The sequence below is a fragment of the Somniosus microcephalus genome, chromosome 15, assembly GCF_052327205.1.
Source record: "Somniosus microcephalus isolate GS21.2 chromosome 15, FLI_Smic_1.0, whole genome shotgun sequence".
NCBI classification, from domain to species: Eukaryota; Metazoa; Chordata; class Chondrichthyes; order Squaliformes; family Somniosidae; genus Somniosus; species Somniosus microcephalus.
This window is the reverse complement of record NC_141001.1, coordinates 63,760,319-63,780,714: the sequence shown is the minus strand read 5'-3', so window position 1 is coordinate 63,780,714 and position 20,396 is coordinate 63,760,319. Positions and strand designations below refer to the sequence as shown.

The 20,396-nt window shown below is 43.1% G+C and overlaps 1 protein-coding gene across 4 annotated transcripts in view; it reads left to right on the top strand.

Annotated features, from left to right (window-relative positions):
• The window catches only part of pde3b (phosphodiesterase 3B), a 324,393-nt gene that overhangs the window by 239,250 nt on the left and 64,747 nt on the right, over positions 1–20,396 (top strand). For all 4 annotated transcript variants that reach the window (XM_086007904.1, XM_086007903.1, XM_086007902.1 and 1 more), the window contains exons 3-4: positions 9,199–9,456; positions 15,039–15,196. In XM_086007904.1, coding sequence (XP_085864030.1) covers positions 9,199–9,456; positions 15,039–15,196 — 416 coding nt within the window. The remainder of the gene's footprint in view (positions 1–9,198; positions 9,457–15,038; positions 15,197–20,396) is intronic.

Here is a 20,396-nt window from a genome sequence, read left to right as displayed (position 1 = left end):
TATGGGGAGACAGCAAGGACAGGGTACTGAATTTGGATGATCAGCCATGATCTCATTAAATGGCGGAACAGGCTCGATGGGCCGAATGGCCTACTCCTGCTTCTATGTTTCTATGTTTAGAAACAATACATGCCTAACAAATTTACTGAAATATTTTTGAGCAATTAACCAAATCAATGGATGAAGAATATCTAGTGCATGTAATATACTTGGATTTTTAGAAATTAACGGCTGGATTTTCATTGAGGAGGCGGGACTACAGCTTTCGGGGTTGTAGTCCCGCCTCCATCGAGTTGTAGCCAACTCACGTGATTTTGACTTGATTGACCTTGTTGAGCCCGCCCAGCGGGCTCAGCAGGCCAATGAAGGGCCACCCGGCAACAGGTGACGTCAAGACCTTTTGACAGATGAAACATCAGCGTTTCACAGCTGTTTGAAGCTGTCAAATACTGACAAACTGTATTCTAAGTTAATTCCTTCCTCTCAGGATGATTTAGAGATCTCCCTGGAACAGAAAGCTGAATGCTGCAATTTTTGACAGATCGCGGCCATTCTGCTTTCTGTGCCAGTGAGATGAGGGACTCCCGAGTCCTGAAGGAAGGAAGGCTGTAAAGGGAAGTAAAACTTCTTTAAACACACTTACCTCTGCACCCATGCACCCATCACTCACCTGAACACCGGACATCTCGACCCCTCCAAGCCCTTCAGCCCGACGGCCCGCCTCGATAACTTGGCGTGGGTTGGAGCCGTCGGGAATCTCACACTTCAAGAATGAAAATAGGGATTAGGCTAAAAACTGCCTGTTAACTACTTGTTAACAGGCAGTTAATTGGCACTAATCCCCATCCCGCCTTGGGGAGGCGGGTCCCAGTGCGGGTCGGGTACCCGCCTCCTTTGAAACTGGCATGGAGGCGGGTTGGGAGCGGGATGGGTTTGTGCCCCCCGATTTCGGGATTTTAACCCCCCACACGCCTCCAATCCCACCTCCACGGCCCAATGAAAATCCTGCCCTAAGTATCAGGTTTCAATTGTGAGGCTTTGTAAAGAAGATTATGATGCAGGGAATTAATTGGCTAAATGTGTTAAGAATATAAGAAATAGGAGCAGGAGTAGGCCATTCGGCCCTTCGAGCCTGCTCCACCATTCAATAAGATCATGGCTGATCTTCTGCCTCAACTCCATTCACCGGCCCTATCGCCATATCCCTTGATGCCCTTACTAGTCAGAAATCTATCGACTTCTGTTTTGAATATACCCAATGACTGAGCCTCCACAGCCCTCTGGGGTAGAGAATTCCAAAGATTCACCACCTGTGTGAAGAAATTTCTTCTCATCTCAGTTCTGAATGGCCTACCCTTTATCTTGAGGCTGTGGCCCCTGGTTCTAGACTCCCCAGCCAAGGGAAACATTCTCCCAGCATCCATCCTATCAAGCCCTGTAATAATTTTGTATGCTTCAATGAGATCCCTCTCATTCTTCTGAATTCAAGAGAATGCAGGCCTAGTTTACTCAATCTCTTCTCATACGACAGTCCCGCCATCCCAGGAATCAAACTCGTGAACCTTTGTTGCACTCCCTCTCTGGCTTGTGTATCCTTCCTTAGGTAAGGAGACCAAAATTGTACACAGTACCCCAGGTGTGGTCTCAACAAGGTCTTATATAATTGGAGGAAGACTTCTTTACTCCTGTACTCAAATCCTCTTGTAATGAAGGCCAGCATACCATTTGCCTTCCTAATGGCTTGCTGCACCTGCACATTCACTTTCAGTGACTCATGTACCAGGACACCCAGGTCCCTTTGAGCATCTGCATTCCCCAATCTTTCACCATTTAGGAAATACTCTGCCTTTCTGTTTTTTTCTACCAAAGTGGATAACTTCACATTTATCCACATTATATTCCATCTGCCATGTTCTCGCCCACTCACTGAGCCTGTCGAGATCCCCTTGAAGCCTGTTCACATCCTCTTTGCAACTGACACTGCCACCTAGCTTTGTATCATCAGCAAATTTGGAAATGTTACATTTAGTCCCCTCATCCAAATCATTGATATAGATTGTGAATAGCTGGGGCCCAAGCACAGATCCTTGCGGAACCGCACTAGTCACAGCCTGCCATCCTGAAAAAGACCCGTTTATCCCTACTCTTTGTTTTCTGTCTGTTAACCAATTCTCAATCCATGCTAGTATATTAGCCCCAATTCCATGTGCCCTAATTTTGTTCATCAGCCTCTTGTGTGGGACTTTATCGAAGGCCTTCTGAAACCAGATAGACCACATCTACCGGTTCCCCTTTGTCTACTCCACTAGTTACATCCTCAAAGAACTCCATGTTGACTCCTCCCAATCTTACTATTAGTTTCTAAGTGCCCAGTTATTGCATCCTTTATAATAGATTCCAGCATTTTCCCAACTACTGATGTGAGGCTAACAGATCTGTAGTTCCCTGTTTTCTCTCTCCCTCCTTTTTTCAATAGCAGGGTTACATTTGCTATCCTCCAATTTGTAGGAACCGTTCCAGAATCTGTAGAATTTTGGAAGATGACAACCAATGCGTCCACAATTTTAATTGGTGGACAATTAAAATGTAAAAGGTTAAATATCTTTAAAAACAGGATTGAATGTTATAAGGACAAATACACATCAAATACTCAATGGAACATCATGATTCCTGAGCTGTGGGATACATAAATCAGTGCTAAATGCATTTCATGGAGCTTTACCTTGGAGATTTGCTTATATCTTCTTCTAGAAACTGACTTTTTTGAATTGAAAAATGAAAGAAAGCCCTCATTGAAGGGGCAAAGCCCATAATTCAGAACATTACCATGTTGATGAAAAGGAGGAACGACCAACTAAGTTCAGAAATAGTGGTACATTGCGACCAAAGTTGGGTTTTAAAATGTCTGGATTGTAGAAGCAATGTCATGGGGCAGGCCAGGAATTAGTAATGGATGCAGATACTTCCATAATCGCTCTGGAGGAGGTTTTTGAGAAGGGGAGTGGCGAGACTGTGAAATGCGAGGATTAAATTTGAGATATTGGGGAACCGGGTACCATTTTGGTCAGTGATGACATGGGTGATGGGTGAGCGGGAAAGGATGTCGGCAACAGAGATTTGGATGAGCTGAAGTTTATGGAGGGTGGAGGATGAGAGGCCAGCCAGGAATGTGTTGGAATAGTCCTGTTTGGAGGTGCCAAAGGCAAGGATGAGGGCTTCAGCAGATGTACTGAGGTAAGGGAAGAGACGGTCATTGTTACAGATATTGAAATAGGTAGTCTTTGTGATGGAATGGATGTGGTGTAAGAAGTTCAGCTTGGGGTCGGATAGGGTGCAGAGGTTATGAACATTATGGTTCAGCCTGAGACAGTGACCAGAGAGCAGGATGGAATTGGTGCCAGGGTATGGAGTTTGCGGTGGGGGCTGAAGATGATAACTTCGGTCTTCCCAATGTTTAACTGTAGAAAATTGTGGCTCATCCAAGGCCCCCAAGCAGATCCAGTGAAAAGACACCTATGCAGGATTGCATTACTGCATAGGCCTATGGGGTCGTGCCCAAGGGTTTGATGAACACAGCTGAGGCTCAACCATTAACTTGCACCAGCTTACATCAGTCACCTGGAGGTTGTGGACAGGAATGAACATCCTTAAAGCATAAAACACTTGGCTGAGTTCCATCAATGCAGTAACCGTGCTCACGGTTATTGTTTCTTGCGCTCACTCCAGCAGCCAATGGACCCTCGGACTGATCATTCAGATGGCTCTCAGACCAATGATGGGTGAGATAGCTAAATTAATTGTACATCAGCCACTGCTATTTCTGTTCATTTTTCTTCACGAAAGGAAGTTATGGATGGACTTGAGATGAAAGGTAATGGCATGAACTGTTAATTGTAATTAAGTCTGCTTGCATTTATGGACTAAATTTTTTGCCTTTTGGTTAGCTTTTTTTAAACTTCAAGTTTTTTTTTCCATCGGGTCCTGTGTGCGCGAAAATGGTCGGTGTAGCTGCCCCATGAACTACACTTCCGTAAAGATAATTGAAAACTATGTTAGTGATCAGGGTAAGCTGAGGAGTGAACACAGGATTCTGTTGAGACCACTTCTCTTCAATGTCCGCACCAATGATTTGGACACAGGCCTAGGGGGAGTGGCATCCAAATTTGTGGACAATACTAAAATAGGAGACATGGTAAATAATTCTGTGGACTAAAAGAAGTTACAAGGGGAGATTGCTGAGATAGTAAAATGGACAAAAAAGAGGCCGATGTAATTGAATGTGTACATTTTGGTTTAAAAAATATACAAGTAATGATTATATATTGATTGGAGGAAGCTTGAGTGATGTGGAAGAGCAGAGGGATTTTGGACACTGATTGGAGAAAGGTTTGATGATGTGGAAGAGCAGAGGGATTTTGGACACTGATTGGAGGAAGGTTTGATGATGTGGAAGAGCAGAGGGATTTTGGACACTGATTGGAGGAAGGTTTGATGATGTGGAAGAGCAGAGGGATTTTGGTGTGCGTTTCACAAGTTATTAAAAGCGGCACCTCTAGTGGATAAGATCATAAAAGAAGCTAATGGAATACTGGGTTTTATAGCAAGAGGTATAGAATATATAATTCAAGATGTAATGGTGAATCTATATGAAACCTTAGTAAGGCTCCAGTATGTACAGTTTTGGGCATCACACTATAACACGTTGAGGCATTAGATGTAGACTACAGCGCAGATTCACTAGGATGCTGCCTGTTATGAGGAAATATAAATATGAAGAAAGATGTGAAAAATTGGAGCTATTTTCGTTCGGACGGAGAAGAACGGATGATTTGATAGCAATGCTTAAAATTCTGAAAGGGTGGGACAGTCGATCGAAACGTACTGTACTGTTTCCAGTGGTTGAGGGGCCCAGAGTGAGGAGACATAGATATAAGGTTAAATGTAAGAGATTTAGGACAGCGAGCATGTGAAACTAATTTACACAGAGAGCTGTGAGGCTGTGGAATCCAGAGTTGAAGATTGAAGCAGAGACCATGTCAACATTTAAGAATAGGTTAGATAGATGGATGAAAGAAAGGAAGATAAAGGGGATATGGGACCATGTGGGCACATGGGTTTAGGACTGCTGCTCATGTGGAGGATAAGCACCAACATAGACTGATTGGGCCAAATGGCCTGCTTCTGTGTTGTAATTTCTCCATGATTCTATAAACCAGACATGGGAAGGAGAAAATAGACTGGGGAGGCAGCAGCCATGTTTGCAACTGCCTGCTGGTTCCAGCAACTTTGCTATGTATAAACAGATGTACTTTGGAGCTAAGAAACAAAAACTTGTCAGAATCCAGTACCCTCCTGGGCCTGACTCTTAGGCCGTGAATTTAATCGCGCTGAGGGGGCAGATTTGGAGGCAGGACCGCTGTCAACCTGCCTCCTGACCCGACACCAAGTGATGGGGGAGACAATTCTGGTACTTAAATAGCTTGTTAAGAGCCAATTTAACAGGATTTTGAGGTTTCCCTGTAATTTTAGCTTCTCCCCCACTGGTTACCCACTGTTCGGTGTGTTGTGAGTCTGCTCTAATGTTTGTGTAAAGATGGCAGCTGCAGAAGCGGTGTCAAGGATGCCATGTTGCAGATGGTGAGTTTTAGAGCAAAGAAAATGTTGGTTACTCCATTTTTAATACACAGAGATTTCTTTAGCTTACAAGTTTTTAAATCCATCTGTCTATCCATGTCACCTCATTGGGAGAACCTCTCTCACCATTGACACATCTCTTCTGTCACCTCACCTGCAGCTGCCATCAATTCCAGCAACATCGGAGCCAATGAAACAATCAGACCTTGGTCCTCCAAATCCTTCCACGATCAGCCCCAACACCAACATCACCAACCTTCTCAGCCATCACCTGATGCTGCACTGGACACAGTGCATCAGCCGCTCACAAAATTGCTGGCCGGGAGGCCAGTGATGGCATCACCATGGCCAGATTTTCTTCACTTGATGCTGTAAACCCTGGCTGCCACATGATGTGCCAGGTTGACACCATCCCACACCAGCACCGTGAAGCATCCCTTTAATGTCCAAGCCATTCCATGCACACACACCACTATAATGGGGCTGGGAGGTGGGGAGAGTTGTAACTGAACAATCATTGGAACTCAGTAAAACACTTCTCAATGTCCGCTCCGATCTGTCCAATAAGGCGCACTTTTGGAAAAAGACATTACACTGTATGACAACACATTACCAGAAACTTCACATGGACATTGGCTAAACCTCTCAAGTGCCTACCCTTGTGTGTTAATTGTTATGTTTGCAGTAGGATGAGGGTGAGTGTGAGGGGTGACTCGTGAGATGGGGAAGTGATAAAGTAGATAGAGAAGGTTGGGTGGAGGTGCAAGGTAAGTTGGTGTCCTGGGGAGGTCTCTTCCGCCCTTGGAAGGGAAGAGAACCTCCCTGCGTGCTGTGACTCCCTCCATAAGCTTATGGAGAGTCATTGTAGAGCCTGGGTGCAAGTGTTCACCTTTGTGCAGTGATTATCAGTGCTGTCAAACACCGACAGATGAACTGTCAAAATAAAATTGTGCATGGTCTCTTTAAGGAAATCGGCAGATGACGTGTCATCAAATGACGTCATCTGACCCGCTTCCTGTTAATTGGCTGGTAAGCGGGCTTAGCAAGGCCAATCAAGGGAAAATCACGTCTGCAGAGCGGAGGCAGCTGGGGCGGGACCGGAACCCAGAAACCAGCTGACCCGCCCCATCCCTCCTCCAGAATTAAGTTCGCGGCCAGAGTTTCACCCTTTTGCCCTCTCCTCGCAGTATTTAAATTGATCTTTTTCTACTATTTATCCACTTCTGTTTTGAAAGCTATTATGAATTGTGCTTCCACAACTGTTTCGGGAAGCACATTCCATATCCAACAACCCTATGTGTAAAATTCATTGATCAAAATTTTTATGCTTAGTTGTGAAAAAATATAGTTGCACTGAATGGTCCTGTAAAAATCTTGCCATACCAAGCGTACCATATACAGTACTGTGAAGAGATTTATAATGTTACTACAAAAATAATTTTTGTCACAGTAACCTATAAAAAACCTACATTAAAATATAGTGCTTAAAAATATCAACACTTGTCTATGCCAAGGTATAAAGACAAAAGAATGCAAGATTAATTTGAAGAGGGGTTTTTCACTATTGATTTAGTTTGGGTGTGCTGTTGATTTCCATTTTACTTGATTTTCTTGCAACTTATTTTGATTCAAAGTAAGATGTGAAATTTCCAGCATTTCTGCAGACACATCAATATCAAAATGACTGATTGCAAAAGTATAATTGTAATGCAGTTGATATTATGTCTGTGGTCTACAACAATGGGTAATTTGGAGAACATTTAAGTATTCCACAAATATAGTGGTGCCATGATAACTTGCTCAGTATTGGAATTAATAAATCAACTTTCAAATTAGTATCTTTTTTAATGTATGCTATTATTTGTTCACTGTCACAAGTGTTATCTTTCAAATGAGATGTTAAGCTGAGGATCCTTCTGCCTTCTCAGTTGGTCGTAAAAGGTCCCAGGGCACTATTCGAAGAAGAGCAGGGGAGTTCTTCCGGTGTCCTGGCCAATATTTATTCCTTAACCAACACCACTCAAACAAATTATTTGGTCATTTATCTAATTGTTGTTTGTGGGACCTTACTTTGCAAAAATTATCTGTTACGTTTCCCTGCATTACAACAGTGACTATATTTCAAAAGTGCTTTATTTGGAACGTCATGAGGTCGTGAAAGACAATACAGGAAACTTTGTGCTATCTGGCACCGACAGGACCGAGCTGTTGCCGTTCCCTCAAAACTGCCGGACACTCCAGCGCTAATGTTGAAAGATACGGAAGCTTTTGAGCTCCGTATCTGTCAACAAACCCTGTTGCTTAGTAACAGCTTCTAAACAGTCCAAGCATCTCTGTAGCTTAGCAACAGCTTCAGCAGACCTTGCAGAGCTTGACTGTTGAGGAAAAAAGCAACGAGAAGAAAAAAAACCTAACGAAAACGGCTCCTGATTTTTGCTGGTGGCTCGAGCATTCCGGACAGTTAGCTTCCGGATAACACAAAGTTCCCTGTATATAAATGCAAATTCTTTCTTCTTTCTTTCTTTGAACTTATGCTACGACAGGTGTTTACAGGGTTATTTTGGCCAGGTGGCTGCTGTCAAATACAGGAGCCAAATGTCCTCCGACCCCAGTGTGCTGCCCTGCTGTGCCAAAGAACAGCAAAAGTTTGCTTAACTTGGATCTGAGGAAGTTGTTGGCTGCTCATTTACAGATTTTTGAGATCACTACCAATACATCTGACACCCAATATCCATGTGCAATCTTCAATACTGGAGGCATGACAATGCCATTTGTATGCCAATTTAATGCCACTCTCTGTTTCTGATTGGATCTTCACACCCCTGCCCTTTTGGTCCCAGGAAATGTTCGAGTTCAAATGAGAGAGAGAGAGAGAGACCTCGTGATATTGGTCTCTCCTAATTCTTCTCACTAATGCTTGGAAGTGGGGTGCATGAATAGGAAAATCTCAGTATCTCAATTTAATTTTACATCAACTAAAATGGTCACTTCTAATTTTAGCCTGATTTAAATAAAATGTCATTAGAAATTCTAAAAATGATTCATGACTTTTCTTCAGTTCAACAGATGAACATTAAGACAACATTTAAAACAAAACAGGTGTCTTCCTAAGAAATGAAATACACAATTTAACAAAACGCTTTTCTTTCTGTAGGATATGGTACATGAAATGTCACACAGTATCAGAGAGATGCCTGATGTAATGGAATAATTTATACAGGCAGTTAAAACTAACATTAAAATATTAAATTTTTAAAATTATCCAAATAAGCATCCAGCTAAAAAGGATGGAGAATGATACCAGTTTTTTTTAATGTATTTGTCAATTATACTGAAACAGTGTTCTGTACTTATCAGGCATACTTATAAAGTGTTTCATTTTACGTAGTTGTAATAGTTTTCAATGAGCTTCTGTCAGCAAGATTTGGATGGCCATGATGGAGCAAATTGTAACCATTACATTGAAATCCTGCAAACCAAGTGCAAATAGAGAAAAGTAAATATACTGTAACTGAATAAATGTTATGAACATTTTCAAAGTCATAATCTTGTGCTTTATTGCAGAATTCTAGTAATGGGTGTGGAGTGGATCTCGCCGTTATGGGTGAGGCACAGAGCCTGGTTACAGACCTTCTTGCTGACCCGTCTCTCCCTTCCAATATCACCTCTTCTCTGCGAACCATCAGCAGCCTGATTGCATCACAGCTCACATTCTCTAATACACATAGACCGAGAGTGAATCCCCTTACATCATTCTCTGACTCTTACCCCTGTTCAGATATGGAGGACTTATCGGATAAAGGGGAAAGAATTTTTCCAAAGGTTAGATGACTATAACACATAAGATTTGACATAACCTGCAGGAATTCTGTTGTTTGTACCATTGTGCTAAAACTACAGCAGAATATGAGATGTTGCTTTTCTGTTAATTTGAATGATTTTGTTCATACACATGTATGTTCTTTGAAGCTGCTCATTTGCATTGGTCTCCAAAGAGCTGGCAGTAAACAGTTGCAAGAGCTGTGCAGTTATTTTTAAATAAGTGCTAATTTATCAGTTGAGCAAATGGTAAAAAGGCAGTTGATAATTGCAGAATGTTAGTAATAGCTTGCAAGGCAGCATGCAAAGACCATATTTCACCACCTGTACTTATCAGAGTTTTTATTGCACTTCAAAGATTTCTTGTTTTCCATGAAATTTGTGGCCAGAAACTTCAAAAAGGGCAGTGTTCCATTCCCACCAAACAATACTAGTAATTTGTGATAATGATCATAAGTACATACCTGTAAGATCTATATCATTTACATGTCATGTTTGTAAGCAGTGCCAAGTTACATTGTATGCTGTTGAAGGAACAGTGGGAGTAAAATTGGTCAACAGCAGTAGCTCAACACAGGCTGATAGCGAATCGGCAGCCTGTTTTTCTTTTCGATTGAAGTCAATGGAAATCAGTTGTGTTAAGTATGTGTATTGTATTGAACAATTAACACAAAGACTTAAACGTATAACTCAAACAGGTCTTTACTGGTTGGAGGTAGGGACTGCACGTAGGTCTTTTCTTCATGCCCACAGGCGGGAACTGAGGGGAAATCAGTACCCACAGTACTATTTATACCCCTATGGCCAGGAGTGGTACTGCGTATCACTACGCCCTACAAGTAGTGCAGTCCTGTCCACAGGTTCAAGTAGCACACATATTACATACACAACATTCCTCCCTTCTTAGCTTTACAGTCATCTCCCCATTTAACATAACGTAATAACATATATACATATATAACTTCAGGTTTACATAACAGAATAACATAGATACATAGATAACTTCATGTCAAAACAGATCACAGATTCAGTCTCTGCGGAAAACAGTTCACAGATTCAATCTCTGTGGTGTAGTCGGTTCACGTTGCTGGAGTGACTCATTCAATAGTCCTTCCATGGATTTAACAGTTTGAACTTCCGAACTGAATTGGCTCCGTTCGGAGGGACCACGTGTGTGATCTGGTAGAGGTAATAATGGTTCAGATGGGTCATCTTCTGTTTCGACCTTTCCTTTTCTGCTTCTTGGAGACTCTCTGGGCTCCACTGTCAGCTGCCAGCTGCATGCGCAGTTCCTCCTTCTTTTCCTCCTTTTTCCTTAGTAGAGCCACCTTCTCCCGATGTTCCGTAGACTTTCGGTGCCCCTCCATGATTTCTGTATGGTGGGAGTCGAAGTTACAAGTTGGGCAGGACAGGACATAGTAATATTCGGTGTCGTCCTGATCTAGGCCAGCGAGAGGGTCTTCTCTTTCCTCCATACCCAGCTGGGCGTTAGCCAGCTTTTGTTCCAAGTCCAGACATCTTTCCTGAAGAGACTTCTTCATGCGTACCTCTTCATCCAGCTTTTTCTGGGCTTTCAGCAAGTCGTTTACTAATGACCTCATTTGAGATTTTACTACTTCAACTTCTTTTGGAGATTGATTGATCGGACTATTCAATCCCTCTACCGGAGCAGCTGTTTCAGCGGTCTGTTGTTCTACGCTGACGTGAGTCAGCGTACTTTTGGCATCCAAGGGCTGCTCTGTTGCAGTCATCTCAGTCTGTGTTGCCACCTCAGCTCTTCCAATAACCTTTGAGAGCTCCGAACCCCTTTCGTTTGAATATTGAAGTTCGTGTTCAAGTTTTTCCCATTTCAGAGTCCTGTCCTTCAGCATATGCAGGAGTTGGCTGACCGTTAACTCCTCTGACATCAGACGTTTTGTGTGCTCCTGCTCCATTTGCTCCAGCAGCTGCTTCTGTTGTCTTTCCAGATGTTCCCACTCTATATCAAAGAACTCTTTCGTCGCATTCATCTCTTGCTCAAAACGGCGAAGCATTTGTTCTAATTGCTGTTGTAGTTTGAAATGGAGTTGAGTTCGAGCCCGGTGTCCCTCCGAAATGGGCACATCAGTAGACTTGCCAGACTCAGAATCCACAGTTAAACTATGTTGTTGTTGCTCAGTGGAATTCTGTGCTGAAACTTTGTCTTTTGCACCCGAGTTGGGCTTACCATCATCCGTTCCAGAGTCTGGGCCGACTATCTTCACCGAGTTCTCACTCGTTATTGTTTGTAGGAAATGCCAGTCCATATTCATTTTCCTAATCCACTCCCGTCCTAGTAGTGGAGGACCTCCTTCAGATATCACATATAAGTCCATTATTTGACTGTCTTCGCCCTTGTGGACCACTGCAACCTCTATTTTCCCGATGGGGTACACTCTTTGCCCCGTGTATGTTTTCAATATAATCCCCGTATCCTGTAGGGGAATATGTTGGAATAACTTTCCGTAATCTTTCTTATTTATGACCGTCAATGCCGATCCAGTGTCCAATTCCAGTTTTACTTGGACTCCTTCTATCTGAAGAGTGACCCAAATTGTCTGGAGGTCTGCACCCTTACCAGCGTTGAGTACTCTTAAGCTAGCCAGTTCATTACAGCTTAAGCTAGCCAGTTCATTACAGCTTAAGCTAGCCAGTTCATTACTGCTAGCGTCTGAATCGGACTCCTGTTCGGTCACCTTGTGTACCTTTGCGTATTTTCCTTGCGGTGACTTCTTGTTGCTGGTCTTCTTCCCTGACCTGCATACTCTAGCTATATGTCCAAGCCTACCACAAGTTCTACATTCTTGGTTTTTAAACCAACACTGGTTCTGATCATGCGTTGTCTTTCCACAACGATAACATTTGCCAGAACTCACACCCAATTTGTGTGCACTGAGCTCCGGTGACCGTAGCTGCATTACTGCCGTGCCTCTCGCTGCGGCTTCGTGTGCTGCTGCCATAGTGACCGCCTTCTCAAGCGTCAGCTCATTCTCCTCGAGCAGTCGCTTTTGTGTATCCTGTTTAAATAAACCACACACAAATTTGTCTCGTAGTGCATCTGTCAGTCCCGTTCCAAACTGGCAATATTTCGCTAATTTACGCAATTCCAGCAAATATTCAGCATTGCTTTCATGCTGTTGCTGCCTTCTGTCGTAAAATTTAAATCGTTCAGCTAGCATCAGCGGCGTGGGGTTTAGATGATCTTTCAGGACAGTAACGATCTCATCGAACGTCTTATCCGCCGGTTCATCTGGTGATAACAGGTGTTTCAATTGCCCGTATGTCTTCGCACCCATTAAATTTAATCATGTTAGAGCTTTATCTTGGTCACGAATTTTATTGGCCTTACAATAATTTTTTACTCTTTCAACATATATGGCCCAATCTTCGAGGTCACTATCAAAGGTGCTAATATCCCCGTGTTTAGGCATTGTAGATTTGCAATTTCTCAGATTTTATTTTCTTTACTTGTTATCAAAGATGGCGGCTTCCCGCTCTTGCCGTCGTCCTCCACCCACAAAATGGCGGTTTTCCCGCGCTTGGCGGTCTTCACCCGTCCCCCCGACGCCGTCTCCCTTCAGCCCTCGAGTGCGGCCCTTATCTTCGCCCGAGTGCGGCCCTTATCAGCGGATGCGATCGCTGGATCGCGAAGTGGCTCCCGACCGAAGCAGCTCTCGGCCCTTATCTTCTGTGCGATCGATAGCCCGCGCTGTGCACCGCGGCTCTCGCACCTTGAGCTTCTGCAGCCGCCGCGCCTTTCAGTCCGAGTGCGGCCCTTATCTTTGGTCCCGATCGCTGGCCCGCGCTGCGCCTCGCACTTGAAGCGGCTCCCGGCCTCTGGCTCACCCGCTCGCGCGGCTCTTGCTCGCTCCCTCCCGGGCTCTGGCTTACCCACGAGGTTATGGAGGCTTCAGGGTCCTAATGCCTGTCGCTTCCAGTCGCTGGAAGCTGTCAGGATTTCTGCTGCCCTTCAGTTTTGAGTGGGGTGTTGAGGATTGAAACCTCTCTTCAACGTCCTATCTTTGGACGAAGCCGCCGTGGAATAACTGCCGCAGGGTTCGAACCGACTCGTCGCCAGTGTTAAGTATGTGTATTGTATTGAACAATTAACACAAAGACTTAAACGTATAACTCAAACAGGTCTTTACTGGTTGGAGGTAGGGACTGCACGTAGGTCTTTACTTCATGCCCACAGGCGGGAACTGAGGGGAGATCAGTACCCACAGTACTATTTATACCCCTATGGCCAGGAGTGGTACTGCGTATCACTACGCCCTACAAGTAGTGCAGTCCTGTCCATAGGTTCAAGTAGCACACATATTACATACACAACAAGTTGCGGTGTAACACAGGCTACTGATTCACTATCAACCTGTTTTGTGCTACTGGCATTGTTTAATTTAAAATCCAGTCGTCCTTTTACTAACCTGTTTAGCTTCAGTTTGAAATTCATTGTTTCAAATAAACATAATACTAATTTTCATATTTATTCACCTGAAATTTCATTATTTAAAAAAAAATAGAAAATGAAGGGATGAGGTAATAACAGATGGGTTTTTCTTTCACCGTCCCTCTCTTAATTTTGGAAGCCTTAACCTGGTTTCTAGTAAATGTGGATTCAAGTGTACAAAACTGGAACTAAATTGTCAGCTTCATTGAGGGAGAGAGACAGTAAGTATAGTTGATTGAGGAAGTGGAAATATGCACTCTGGTGTAGTGGAAGTGCTCATCTGAAGTTAAAGTTTAAATGTATTGCTGAGGCAGATTTAAGGGAACTTGGCCATGAATCTAACACACACTGAGTGATGAATAGGTAGCATTTTCCATTCTTTACGACTAATATTCCTCACTTTTTAAATGTTTTTTATTCGTTTATGGGATCTGGGCGTCGCTGGCAAGGCCAGCATTTATTGCCCATCCCTAGTTGCCCTTGAGAAGGTGGCGGTGAGCCGCCGCCTTGAACCGCTGCAGTCCGTGTGGTGAAGGTACTCCCACAGTGCTGGTAGGTAGGGAGTTCCAGGATTTTGACCCAGCGACGATGAAGGATCGGCGATATACTGCTTAGCCCAAAGATTCACCAAAAATGTTCTACATTATTAAAAGTTTCAGACTTGTAGAACTGTTGTGTATAACAATTACTTTTCAGAAAGTACACAGAACTGTTGCATCATTTTTTTATTTTAGAATTTGAATTTATTTTTGCAACCTTGCTGGATTGTAGAGTAGGCGAACTGAAAGATTGTTAACACCAAAAATTATTTTTTAATGCTGATTTCTGTCACAATCAAGATGTGGAACTCCATTTTCTGATGTTTTTCCCTGTTATCTCCCTTGGCTATTCACCATCGGTGACAGCTGCTTGGGAATGATTGTCTCCAATTTTCCTATCGTTTCTCCTGTGGAAGTGTTTGGCTTTTGCTCAATCTCCCCATGATATGTGACTGGAATTGCATGCGAGATTGCATCGTACAATTTCATGGTGTAGCTATACACTCTAATAAAGTTGGTGTTCGTAGCTAACTCTATTTGTTCAGTTCACTTTTGAACCTCTTTTATTTTCCACTTAGCGTTTGAGGAGAAGTTTACCAACTGGACAGCTAAGAAGAAATACAGGAACATGGACAACAACCACGTCAGCCACTGGCTTGCCAACAATGGAGCCTGCTCCTCTTAGATGGGATCGAAGCAACGGGATGAAACCCCACCCAGAGAGTGGGTCAGTGAGGTAGATTATGTTTTTACTAGTTTAAAAACAAACCTAATTTATGTTTAATTTCTGTAAACATTTTAAAGGAAGAATACAGTAAAATACCAGAATTCTGTGCCAGCAATTGGTTTGTGTTCATAATTATCATGGGCCAGAATTTGCTGGGGAAAATAATGGCGAGTTTAATACGCGTGCTGTTATTTGTGTGTAAATAACATAGAAATTTGTGGCGGGGAAGAGATACCCCATGAGTTGCATATCGCTTGGGCAATTTACTCCGCTCCGCCATTAGCCTCACGAAAACTGCAGTGAACTTCCCCATGATTTTAAAGAAATTGCTGCAACTGCGCTGCTAAAACAAATTAAACTTGCTGCGGAAAGTTACTGTTCGTACTTAACGATGTAAACACCCTTTTAATGATGAGATTTATATTCCTGCAATGCCACACAACCTCTCCATCCCAGAAAAGGAACAATTGAAACTGTGGAGTCTCATTCCTACAGGCAGTAAATTGTTCTTAAAGGTTTTTAAAATTTAAATTCTTTAATTTTGTTTTCTTTTCCTTCTGTCTCTGTTTTTCTCTCCCTCTTAATCCAATCTTTCCTTCCCTCTCTTTATTTCTCTTCGATTTGACTCTAATTCACCCTATTTCCTCTCGATCGTTCCTCTGTTTTTTTCTCCATCCTTAAATCTAATTGGTTAAGGAGATAGACTGTTGGACCCGTCATTCACCAAGGTCCCAGATGCCCCGCTGCGCCATTATCAGCTCGCACTTCCAGCACGTTGTGGCACAAATTTTTTTTCGATCTGAGGGTAAGGAAAAAAATATAACAAATGGGGCATTCTCCAGCAAGTTCTGGGCCATTGGCGAGGTTCTGTAGGACATAGCAAGGTGGTTGAGTTTTTTCTTTTCTTCCCACCTCAACACTGGCCATGAACTAGTGAAACTTGTTTAAGTTCAAATGATACTTAAAATTGATGCATTTTGGAAGGAAGGATAAGGAGAGGCAATATAGACTAAATGGTACAATTTTAAAGCGGGTGCAGGAATAGAGAGACCTAGGGGTTCATATACACAAATTTTGATGGTGGTAGCACAAGTTGAAAAAGCTGTTTTAATTTTAAAAAGCATATAGAATCCTGGGCTTTATAAGTAGAGGCATAGGGCAGGATTTTCATGGAGGAGTTGGGTGGGAGGTGGGACTACAACTTTCGGGGTTGTAGTCCCACCTCCATCGAGATGCGGCCAATCCACACGATTTTAACTTGATTGACCTTGTTGAGCCCGCCCAGCGGCCAATTAACGGCCACCCGGCAACAGGTGACGTCGCAGACTGAAATTTCATCTGTCAAGAAGTTTTGACAGATGAAATATCAGCGTTTCACAGCTGTTTGAAGCTGTCAAACACTGACAGTCTTACTTCTAACCTGAGTCCGTCTTCCACAGACTCAGTTAGAAATCTCTCCTGCACAGAAAGCTGCAGGCTGTCACTTTTGACAGTTCGCAGCCATTCTGCTTTCTGTGCCGGTGAGATGAGGGACTCCCGAGACCTAAAGGAAGGAAGGCTGAAAAGGTATGTAAAACTTATTTAATCACTTTAGACACACCAAACACACTTACCTTTGCACTCATGAACACATCACTCACCTGAACACCGACATCTTGACCCCTCCAAGTCCTTCAACCCGACGGCCCACCTCCTCTAACTTGGCGTGGTTTGGAGCCGTTGGGAATCCCACACTTCAACCTTAAGAATAGGGATTAGGCTAAAAACTGCCTGTTAACTACCTGTTAACAGGCAGCTAATTGGCACTAATCCCATCCCGCCTCAGATAGGTGGGTCCCGGTGCGGGGCGGGTCCCCACCTCCTTTGAAACTGGGATGGGGTCGGGCCCCCTGATTTTGGGAATTTAACCCCCCCCCCCCACCTCCAATCCCGACCACGGCCCAATGAAAATCCTGCCCATAGAGTATAAAAGCAAGGAAGTTATGCTAAACCTTTATAAATCAGTGGTTAGGCCTCAGCTGGAGTATTGTGCCCAATTCTGAGCACCACACTTTAGGAAGGATGTCCAGGCCTTGGAGATGGTGCAGAGGAGATTTACTAGAATGGTACCAGGGATGTGGGACTTCAGTTATATGGAGAGACTAGAGAAGCTGGGATTGCTCTGCTCAGCGCAGAGAAGGTTCAGGGCAAATTTAGCTGAGGTTTTCAAAACATGAAGGATTTTAAAAGAGTAAATAAGAATAAACTATTTCTACTGGCAGGAGGGTCGGTAACCAGAAGAGACAGATTTAAGGTAATTGGCAAAAGAATCAAAGGAACATGATATTTTTTATTTACGCAACAGGGATCTAGATTGCACTGCCTGAAAGGGTGGTGGAAAGAGATTCAATAGTAACTGTCAAAAAAGAATTGGATATATACTTTAAAAGGAAGCATTTGCTGGACTATGGGGAAAGAGCAGGTGAGTGGGACTAATTGGATAGCTGTTTCAGAGAGCTGGCATCGACACGATGGGACAAAAAGCCTCCTTTTGTGCTGTATGATTCTTTGAAAAGTGAGACTAAGATTATACCCTTTTCAGCAGTTGTACTAACGGAGCTACCACATATCAACCAGCACTGATGATTTTAACTTTAGAAAAAAATGGAAGTAGTTCTGGGGATGAATACCAATATATCAAACATAGCTAACTATTTTTGAATTGTACTTGAAATCACCAGGGTCCAACACTGAAATGAAATGGCAAGGAAACTGACTATGGCTGCGTTGTATCATAGCAAGAGTGTGTCCTGCTGGATATCCATTTTATCAATGTTGTACAGCAATCCATAGTCTTGGTAGTCTACCCTCTCTATTAAAGGCAGTTGCATGAAAATGCGATACTTGAAGGAAAGGGGTGTAATTGAAATTTCAGTTTTAAGTTTCTTTAACACTTTAAACTTTGAGATATTTTGAGTCTATGCATTCCTGTGACTCATCTACTAGTTCTGCGTTTCCTTTCTAGGTTATTATCATGATATTTACAGTAAAGGGAGATCTAAATAAAAAATAATGCAATAGTATTGTGAGGATTTTTGATTTCTCTGAGATGGAATTGCTATTTATATTCACTCCACTAGATGGTGGGCTTAAACTGTGTAGGTGTTTGTTCCATCCTTTACACAGCCATCTGCTACAGTAAACTATATAAACTATAAATCTAGTGATATATTAGTTGTCAAAAATATTTCTGTGAACTGAAATCTCTAATCTAAGAACACTGGATATAGATTAAATACTTATCAAGTTTGAGAAAATCTATACTGAAAATAATGTTCAGATGATATGTGTTTCTGTTACTTTTTATGTAAAGTAATAAATAGAGTGGTCTGCACAGTGATCTTAAATGGAGTGCTTCTAAACCGAGTGTTAAACTTTGGAATTTGGAGCGAGTGGGAATTTTTGCAGAGGGGGAAGGACATGCTGCTTTTTGCCTCCAATACTTGTAGTGCTTTGTGTTGCTGGTAAATATTTAATTTCATCTACCCATAACTTAAATTAGATCGAGTAATTCGTTAAAAACCAAACTATAAGCTAAGTTAATTGAATATATAAATTTTAATTAACTACATAAATAAAACAAGGTTATAAAGGGACGGCAGGGCTGGTGGTATGCTGCAACTGCAGTATGTAGGAGTTTGTGGAGATCATCGAGATCCCGGACAAACACGTCTGCAGTAAATGTCTGCATCTTGAGGAACTTCAGCTCAGAGTTGTTGAGCTGGAGTCCGAGGTGCAGACATTGCAGGGCATCAGGGAGGGGGAGAGTTATCTGGACACTTTGATCCAGGAGGCAGTCACACCCCTTAGGTTAGGTAGTGGTACAGGTCTGGCAAGTGGTCAGGAACAGGAGTGTGTGACTGCAACTCAGGCAGGTAAGGGGACAGTGCTGGAGGAGCCTCGGCCTTTGCCACTACCCAACAGGTTTGTGGTTCTTGCTGCCTGTGTGGATGAGGGCATTCTGCAGGGTGGATGAGCAAACTGACCACGTCACCATGGTACAGGAGGCCATTTAAGTGGGGGAGTGGAAAGGAATGTGGCAGGGGACAGTATAGTCGGGGATAGATACTGTTCTCTGCAGCCGTGACCGGGAGTTCCGAAGTCTTTGTTGCCTGGCCTGTGCCAGGGTTAAGGATATCTTCTCGCAGCTGGCAAAGAATTTGGAGTGGGAAGAGGAGGATCCAGTTGCCGTGGTCCATGTGGACATAGGTAGGACTAAGAATGAGGTTCTGCTGAGAGAGTTTGAGGTGCTAGGGTCCAAATTAAAACACAGAACCTCAAAGATAATCTCTGGATTGTTACCTGAGCCACATGTAAATTGGCATCGGGACAAGCAGATCAGAGAGTTAAATGTGTGGCTCAAAGAGTGGTGTGGGAGGAAGTGGTTTCAATTCATGGGGCACTGGCACCAGTACTGGGGATAGAGGGAGCTGTTAGGTTGGGACAGGCTCCACTTAAACCTGGCTGGGATCAGTGTCCTGGCGAATCGAATAACTAGGGCTGTAGATAGGGCTTTGAACTAAAAAGTGGGGATTGGGGGTGCCGTGATGGTGGGGGGGTGGGGGGGAAGACGGAAGGAGTTAGGTGAGGGGAAATGTAGAAATTCAAAAAGAAAAGTCAACGCAATGGAGCAGTGTAGCGATTTGGGTTAAGGAGAAGCAGAGTGTGACAGGAAGGGCAAAAGAGTTTAATGGTAAAAGTTCATCAACGAATAAGGTGAAAGCAGGGACTAATGGTAAAAAGTTAAAATTAAAGGCTCTTTATTATCTGAATACACGAAGCACTCGTAACAAGCTAGACAAATTAGTGGCACAAATAGAAATAAATGCCTTTGATCGAATAGCCATTACAGAGACGTGGTTGCAAGGTGACCAAGGTTGGGAACTAAATATTCCAGGGTATGTGGAGTTTAGAAAAGACAGGCAGAATGGAAAAGGAGTGCGAAAGGATCTTGGTTTGGAAGATCAGGAAGTAGAATCAGTATGGGTGGAGAAAAAAAATAACAGAGCAGAAAACACTGGTGGGAGTAGTTTGCAGGCCCGCAAACAGTAGCTATGCCATTGGACAGAGTATTAATCAACAAATAATTGGAGCTTGTAACAAAGGTAATGCAATAATCATGGAGAACTTTAATCTTCATATAGACTGGACAAATCAAATTGGCAAAGGT